The sequence below is a fragment of the Triticum urartu genome, unplaced genomic scaffold (genome assembly GCF_003073215.2).
Source record: "Triticum urartu cultivar G1812 unplaced genomic scaffold, Tu2.1 TuUngrouped_contig_5360, whole genome shotgun sequence".
NCBI lineage: Eukaryota > Viridiplantae > Streptophyta > Magnoliopsida > Poales > Poaceae > Triticum > Triticum urartu.
The window spans coordinates 1-8,364 of record NW_024116030.1 but is presented as its reverse complement, the minus strand read 5'-3'; the positions used below and the strand labels follow the sequence as shown (position 1 = coordinate 8,364).

At 46.2% G+C, this 8,364-nt stretch overlaps 2 protein-coding genes across 2 annotated transcripts; one reads left to right on the top strand and one right to left on the bottom strand.

The window, feature by feature from the left end:
- The first annotated feature begins 1,095 nt into the window (after positions 1–1,095).
- On the top strand, positions 1,096–4,524 carry LOC125529126 (ubiquitin carboxyl-terminal hydrolase 3-like). Its single transcript, XM_048693529.1, has 6 exons — positions 1,096–1,434; positions 1,992–2,108; positions 2,741–2,839; positions 2,923–3,108; positions 3,207–3,388; positions 3,766–4,524. The coding sequence occupies exons 1-6, from the start codon at positions 1,318–1,320 to the stop codon at positions 4,163–4,165; spliced, it is 1,101 nt and encodes a 366-aa protein (XP_048549486.1). The 5' UTR covers positions 1,096–1,317; the 3' UTR covers positions 4,166–4,524.
- A 2,175-nt stretch (positions 4,525–6,699) lies between these two features.
- Positions 6,700–7,878, bottom strand: LOC125529127 (probable rRNA-processing protein EBP2 homolog). The gene has a single exon (XM_048693530.1). It carries the CDS (start codon positions 7,847–7,849, stop codon positions 6,977–6,979), a length of 873 nt encoding a protein of 290 aa, XP_048549487.1. The 5' UTR covers positions 7,850–7,878; the 3' UTR covers positions 6,700–6,976.
- Positions 7,879–8,364: the final 486 nt, after the last annotated feature.

Sequence of the window (8,364 nt, the reverse complement as noted above, 5' to 3'; positions counted from 1 at the left end):
CCGGTGCTGAGGGAAAAGCCCCCTTTGCCGTCAGCCGCCCGAAGCAGATGGCAAAGTAGCTCTTTGCCGAACCTTACTTTGCCGTCTCCTTTTGCCGTCCGCGGCAGACGGCAAAGACCTTTGCCGTCAGCCATCCATGCCTTTGTTGTCTGCCGTGGCAGATGGCAAAGTAGCTGATTCATGTAGTGTATGGTGAGGACTTTGAGATACTGGTGTTCCCGTGCTGCTAATGAAGAATATTCATGTAAAGAAGAAGAAGATATTCAACGCTGAATAAGGGGAGGTAATCTTGAAGGAAGACCACTACAACAACATGCAGTTCATGTGTACTTCAAGAAGGCCAATTTGGCACGATTGTGAGCTTCAAAACTAAAATTCCTATACTCAATAACAAAATTACAAGACTGAAATAAAGTCCTGCGACGTCCTATTTCCGCCATGATCGCTCCATGAGGGTCGTCCGGGTCCCGAAGATTGTCTTGGATAACACCTTGGCAGTCTGATGTTCGGCAAGTAACAGCGCTTCCCGACATGCAAATGTTTCAAGTATACTAGGATGGGCAATACTGCTGAAAACTATCAGTGAGGACCCAAGGTAGCCTCCCGTGTGGTCTCTACAAATTGCAGCCGCTGCTCCTTTGCGTACGCTATATATATGCTCAAAAGCTCCATCAACATTAATTTTCATCATACCCGCCGGTTGTGGAACCCACCGTTCAGCCGCAAACCAGCCTTTGAGTTCTAGCTGGGAGACTCTTTCGCCGGGCATGGTGAGGACTTTGAAATGCTGATTCATGGATGGATGATGTGCTGGTAGTGATTTAAAACGTCTTGAAAAGTAGCACAAAACGTCACGTAATAAGGATTTTTAACGCCGTGGCGGTCGGTCCGTTCTGCAGCGCAAGGGGGGAGCCTGTCGCAGTCTCGGCCAGCAGCGGCCGATCCCACGCCCCTGGCTCGATCCGGGCCGTCGAATCAAGATAGACACGAGCCCCTTGAAATCCGAGCCCCTTACTCCCATGACGACATGGGTCGGTCGCAGATACCGCACCGGACCGGCCGGCAGCGTCCCCTTCCTCTTCCTTCCTGTGCTGCTGCTAGCCCAGCCCCAGCGGCACACACGCGCACGCTCCTTTTTATTTCGCCCGTTTCCTCCAAGCCATCCATCCGTCCGTCCCATTTCTTCCTCCTGCTCCAACCCCCCCGCCCACCGATCCCCAAGCCGGTACTGGCCCGCGCCACGTCGCACCGCATCGCCGGCGGTGAGGCCGATCCGTCGCCGCGCAGCGCCGCCGGGCAAATGGGAGTTGGGCGGTGATGGGCGCGGCGAGCTCGAGGCTGGAGAAGGCGCTGGGCGAGCAGTTCCCCGAGGGCGAGCGGTACTTCGGCCTCGAGAACTTCGGCAACACCTGCTACTGCAACAGCGTCCTCCAGGTACGGACGCCCCGGCCCCCCAATCCCGAGATCGTCGCGCGCGCGAGCCTCGTTTCCTTCGCCCCCAAGGGCGGTGCGATTGATTCGTCGTGTTCAATGCGTTCCCCGCGTCGGGAGGGACGCAGTTTCCCGTCGGATCGCGGAGCCTTGAATTCGATCTTGCGATGCCGGGGTAGATTTGTGTGCGGGGTGGTGAGCGGAGGCTGCGGAGCGAGTGGTGAGGTTCGAGTCCAGTCAGCCCCCTTGCATGGAGAAACTCACTCTTGGGGTTCGCCTGATGGATGATGAGATGCTGTTACCGTTTCGATTACGATGTTATGCTTTCGATGTGTGTCTGAACTTTTAACCGAGAGATTGCATTTTTAATGTTAAATTTTGACAATGGGGGATTGGGGGCACTCGTGGATTCCCCATAGACTGATGTGTGAGTTTTGCCCTGTATTATTGACCAATGTTCTCATCAGAAACTTTGTGACAAGGGAGAGGATAATATGTTTTCTCTATTTGTATTTGTACTCCTCGTGGGATTGGCTAAATTGTTTGTGATTATATCGCAGGCACTTTACTTCTGTGTTCCTTTCCGCGAGCAATTACTGGAGTACTATGCAAACAATAAAAGCGCCAGCGATGGCGAAGAGAACATGTTAACCTGCTTAGCTGACCTTTTCTCTCAGGTACCATTGCAGCTATCTGTTGTGGAAAATTGTTTATTCTTTCTGCCTCAGTTTCCTTCATTTGCATTTGCTGCATCATATAAAAATCACATGTAAAACATATTAAGTCTGAACTGGCACTTTTATTACATGTCCCCTGAATAACATGGAATTTCCTCTGGTTTATTGAGAGATTCCTCATCAGAGGCTTATGGTGTGAGTGTGATGCGTATGTTTCTTGAAAAGGTCAGCATTTGGTGCTAGTGTCAAATTCAAGAATTTGGACTGTGGAGAAAGCCCAGGAGTCTTTAGTAATTAATTGATAAACCTGGAAGTGATTATAACTATAATGCATGTTAAATGGAGAAGATTCACAGGATAGCACTTGCTATTGTCTTGGTTGATCTCTATGGTTTCAGGGTTTGTTTGTGTTTAACTCTCTAGTGAGATGATATGTAGGTGCTAGTCAATTGCTTTCCTCGTTTATCTTTTAGCCTGAACATCAGTGTTCATTTGGGTAGCGCCTTTTATCTGGAGGCCTTCTACTAGTTTCAGTTGTGTGATTTGATAAAAGTTGCTGTGCTGGATTACACTGAAGCAGGAATTAATGGCACATTGCAAAGTATAATTGTCCTGTTCCTCTGTGCACACAGATCAGCAATCAGAAGAAGAAAACTGGTGTTATTGCTCCTAAGCGTTTTATACAACGACTGAAGAAACAGAATGAGCTTTTCCGCAGCTATATGCATCAGGTAATACATTACGTGATGATGACACATTTACTAGTGTGTTATGTCGTCTTAATCATCCCAATTGACCATGTTCTGTTTTACAGGATGCTCATGAATTCCTGAATTTTTTGTTGAATGAGCTAGTTGACATTCTCGAGAAAGAATGTAAAGCTAATAAAGAACCTTCTCAAAATTCATCTTCGAATAAGACTTCTAATGGCCCTAGTAATGGTCAGCCCAATGGTAGTCATAAAGAACCGGATACTACATGGGTCCACAAATGCTTCCAGGTGAGTTTTCATCCATTTCTGCCTATATCCTTTTTGTGTATGACTCGTGCTCTTATTGCAGTCTGGGAGATGTGCCTCATAGTATTTTATTTTTGTAGGGAATATTGACTAATCAAACAAAATGTCTGAGATGTGAAACCGTCACTGATAGAGATGAAACATTTCTTGACTTGAGCCTGGATATAGAACAAAATAGTTCAATCACCAGCTGCCTTAAAAACTTCAGCTCAACAGAAACTTTGAACGCCGAGGATAAGTTCTTCTGTGACAAATGCTGCAGGTATGTTATTCCATTTCTCTTGATTGCATGTTGTTTCCTCATGTAATGTCTAGTATCTCCATTTCCTCCTGGTCCACATCATGACTCAGTAGAGTAGCATCAGAGCTTGTGGAAATGTTGTTACTTATTACCTCTGCCTACTTGCTTGACTTATGTGCTTTAAGTTCATTCATTGACTATGCACTAGAATATCAAACTTCCAAGTTCAGTTATTTGGCAAAAATTGTGTATGTCACAGGCATTCATTTTCATTTCGCCTATCATAATTTGATCTGATATTGAATGTATCAAAATTGTTACATTGCCTGTCCATTTTTTGTGTGTTTGGATTATCTCTATTTATCTTGGATCTTGATTGAAGTTGTCATTAATTTCAGTTTACAAGAAGCACAGAAAAGAATGAAGATAAAGAAACAGCCAAACATCCTGGTAATCCATCTCAAGCGCTTCAAGTACATCGAGCAGCTTGGCCGCTACAAAAAGCTGACATACCGAGTCGTTTTCCCACTGGAGCTTAAACTCATGAACACGGTCGACAATTCTGACTTGGAATACTCCCTCTTTGCTGTGCTAGTCCACGTCGGAAGTGGGCCAAATCATGGCCACTACATCAGCGTGGTAAAGAGCCACAACCACTGGTTGTTCTTCGATGATGAGACTGTTGAGATGACCGATGAGTCCATGGTACAGACATTCTTCGGCTCGGCACAGGAGTTCAGTGGTAACACCGACAATGGCTACATACTCTTCTACGAAAGCGTCGCTAAAACAAGCTGATGCCTTCCCGCGTATCTCGTGATTAGCAACACAGTTTTTTCATTTTGTCCCCACACCTACTGCTCCGTGCTATATAGAAGATTCGGTAAAATTAGAATAATTCGAATGGCAAGACCATTCAACCTTAGATGCTTTGGTGGAGTCAGTGTTTAGCAATAAAGAAGCTGTGACGAGTTTTGCGGGTGGGTGCTGTAGCCGCCAAAGCTTGCAGTCTTCTTGCTGTTGTTTTCCGTTGTGGCACAAGTTTGTATCGATCTGGAATAATGTTTCTTAAGAGGATCTTATCATGTGAAGAAGAGATGCTTGTATCTTGAAGCCTTCTGGCTTTGTAAAATTTTGATTGGGAGAGCTTCTGCTGATTCTGACGTCTAAACGATATCTCTCTTATATGTAGCCGCTGTTTGCTAATTCGCGAACAAATCTACTGCCTTCCTTTCTTTGTCATTTGTATTCATATATACTGTCTACTCTTATTTGGGAGCTTGTTCCGACGTGCTAAGCTCCCGAAAATTGCGAGAAGCCAAATTCAGATATGTACTGCCACATAGTACATATGTGGTGTGCGACTGCATAGCCAATTTTCCAACTTGGTTGCAATGGACCACATGGATACTATAAGTGGTGAAGTTTGTTCGGCAAGATAGCATGAGGCCCAAGTGAGGAAGCAACACAGCTGATTCTGCATTTCGTGGGTGCCTATCTGGGCAGCTGGACACCGCTGCTGATCTCGACCGACTGTTCTCCTCCAGCCACAAAGTTCTTCCTGATTACCAATACAAGCAAGATATTTTCCCTAGAAACCATATGCACGCAAGTGCACAAGCTCAAACTGGAATCAGCAGTTCACCCAAACGACAACAGTTACGATACATGCACTGGGGAACCAGAATATTTCAGCTGATGGCTACTGATTGATTTAGATTTGTCCCTGCACTGGCGACTGGCATAGCAAAGTGAATCATCCGGCTCCATGGGTGAACGGGAACAGAGAGATTCACTGGCTTTCGAGTTTCGATAACGCCTGAAGGGTGGCTGTGCTACTGTGGATGACGATGTTTCCGACGTGAGACCACTCAGCAAATTATGTGTCAAAATTTTACGAGTGTGAAGAACACCTACTGTGGTGGAATCAGTGTTTATAGCAGTAAAGAAACTGAACTGTGATGGTGTTTCTAACAAGTTTTAATATAAGAAATCGTCTGTTCATGAGTGTCAGTTGCATATATCCATCAGGGGACGCAATCCAAATTTTCAGCTTCCCTGACATCTTCATATATTGTACTAGCACCACATAACACAAGGACCACTGCAGTTCATCTCCAGTTCATTTTTTACTTATGCCAGTGCTTTCAATCTCTCCTATTTCCAGAAAGCATCTGGCACTGGCAGTGCTTTGAATCGAACGAAAGCACACTCGGACGCCGGTGCCCTAGTTCAAAATGTGTCACATCTTCTGTTGCCTTTGAGTAACATAACACTACCACCTCAATTCAGCCAAACAGTCGTTCAACCAGGTCCCTTGGATCCACTGCAAGCTTCTCTGGCTAGAGAAGAGGGCTAAGTTGCCGAGTCTGGGATAGATCCTGAAACAATGAGAAGGCTCCTCATATTACAACATGGCCAGACGCAAGAGATCCTACACCACCTCTTCCAGCAGTGCCTCATGGAAATTGGTTCCTTGTACCTTGTGGGGGATGGCATGGACTCAGGGTTCTATTCAGAATCTGATACCAAGTAACAATCACTTCCATCTTACTTCCATGGTGGGGATATAACAATCCTATGTCCTCTGGCCCAACATCCATCTTTCTACTTTTCTTTTTGTTATTTTACAAACATTTGGAAGCATTTTCAGCATAAAACAGTGTATCTGTTGTTAGGCTTTATCAGGCCTCTTGATCAGATCCCCTCCATGGAGAAGTACCAGCAACCAAGACGACAATTGCCACGATAGACACACTAAAAATAGTAAAAGATGGGGGCACTGTAAGTTATAGTGCCAGTATTTTCCAGAGAGTGCAACACCGCAATAAGCAATCACATAAGAAAGGCAAAACATCAACAAGACATAACCAGCCAATCTGCAACTTGAGGAATTTAGGCATATGCATTCTCATCGCAAGCAGTGTAGCTCATATAGCACATATTGGTACTGTAGCTAATGCAAAAGTCGTTCCAACAATCAAAAACAGCAAGAAAAAAATAAATGATGCCCAACTGCATCTGGCCATGTGTGGCAATAAGAAAGAGCAATGCATCACAACCAGATCTGTTTAGTCTGATTGGAGTACGAAAAAACAAACCATTCACTATCAGAACAGCAGAAAAGGAGGATGAATGTGACGCTGATTGTGATGCACTGAGGTTTGATAGATGATGCAAGCTATATAGCAGAACATAACTTGAGAAACCAAGACTTGACTGTACTAGCAGTCACAATTACCAAGTGTTGCTCCATTCACTTTAGCTTCCACACTAGTACAATAAAACGCTCCAGAACGAAGTAAACAACAGGAAGGCACACACAGCTGCTGTAAACTGTAATACACTGTTTAACATAATTGCATATATAGCAAGATTCAACTGCATTCCACGACCAAAAGGGCAATCACAGGTTAAATGCATACGGTACCACATCTTATGGAGAATAGCACAGCTAAAGATAAAAGTCTTGTGTTTGAGCTGCATCCCCAAATTCCATACCTCAAGCTAACTTTTGCATCTAGTGATAGAGTACTGCAGCGGAATAACATAAAGACAAGAATATAATAGCATCACAAGGAAGCAGGGACAGACTCTTACAACACCGTATCAAAACATCTTCCTCTTCTTGTTTCCTGACTCGCCCTTCTGGTTGTTAAACCCTCTGAAGTCATTCGTCGTCTCAGCAGTGTTTTGCTTCTTCATCCCTTTGCGGCCGCCATGCCCAAACTTGGAATCCTTTGACCTATGGTTCTTTCCTTGTTTGCCTCGCTTAGCAAGACCACCAGACCTGTCACCAGGAGAAACGCCAGGCCTCTGCTTCTTGTGTTGCTTGAGTCCTTCTTCAACTTCAAAGTTGAGGTTTGGCCCGTCCTCCTTCCCCTTGGAAAATCCCCCCTGTTGCCTCTGCTTCCTCCACTTCTTGACCGACTCAATGCTCTCCTTCTTCTCCTTGGCCCTCTCCTTGAGCTTCTCTGCCTGCACCTCCTTTGATCTCTTCTTCGACTCCCGCGCCTTCTTCCTCTCCTCAGCCTCCTCAATCTTCTTCTTCTCAAACAGGAGCTTCCCCTTGATCTTGTGCATGTGAGTATCAGTCTTGACCATCTCCGCGTAGTAATCTGCCGGCCTGAGGAACCGGACCTTCCTGGACTGCAACTTTTCGAAGGCCTGCCTCGTGCCATCCAAAGCCTGGGTGTAGAAAGCGAGCTCACGGGTAAGATCATCGTTCACATCGACCTTCTCCCCCTGGTCATGGTCGACAGTGAGCTTGTGCATCCAGTCCACATTCTCTGGCCAGGCGATGTCCTCGAGCTTCTCAAGGAGCCCCTCTTTGTTGTACACGGCCTTCTTTGAAGGTTCAGCCTGCAATTCCTCCTCTGAATCATCATCCTCTGATTCCACATAGTCATCGTCAGTATCGTCGTCATCCAGCATGGCTTGGTCGTGGACCAAGGGGTCCTCTTCATTTTCAAGCTCCACCATTTTCGCTGTACAAAAGAAAACATGATATTAATCCACAGAACCATATAAGAAAATTCCGGCGGATAGGACGGCGCAACCTAGGGTTCAAAAGGGGGGCTTCGATTTCAGTTTGGCCTAGCCACTATGGCGGCTGACAAATAAGGCGGCGGTTGATTTATAGCGCAAAACGTTTTCTACTGGAACACTGCATCGTCGCATACGAATGAATCCTCTAGTGCATACATCGCTGCACGGCTAGGAAGAAAAGAAAAAGAGGGCTCGGTCGCTGCTAAGGCCTGGGCTGAGCTACCTGAACCTGTCCTCCTACTTGCTTGGGCATCATTCGCTAATTGACAGAACCGCAACGAGGCATCACCGATTGACGGTAGTTGTCCAGGAACGAAACCAAGAGGCGTAGAATGCAGCCAGCCATCACGCACACCATGGAAGCGAGCGACCAACCCTAGTGCTAGTGGCCGCCGCCGGCGGGGAGCAGGCGGCCAAACGGGAGAGCCGACGCGCAAATGAGGCATCTC

Bases quoted from the DNA above. Each gene is read 5' to 3' on its own strand.
- LOC125529126 (XM_048693529.1), top strand. From the start codon at position 1,318: ATGGGCGCGGCGAGCTCGAGGCTGGAGAAGGCGCTGGGCGAGCAGTTC. The intron at 1,435-1,991 runs GTACGGACGCCC...ATTATATCGCAG, and splicing joins ACTGCAACAGCGTCCTCCAG to GCACTTTACTTCTGTGTTCC. The intron at 3,389-3,765 runs GTATGTTATTCC...CATTAATTTCAG, and splicing joins TTCTGTGACAAATGCTGCAG to TTTACAAGAAGCACAGAAAA.
- LOC125529127 (XM_048693530.1), bottom strand. From the start codon at position 7,849: ATGGTGGAGCTTGAAAATGAAGAGGACCCCTTGGTCCACGACCAAGCC.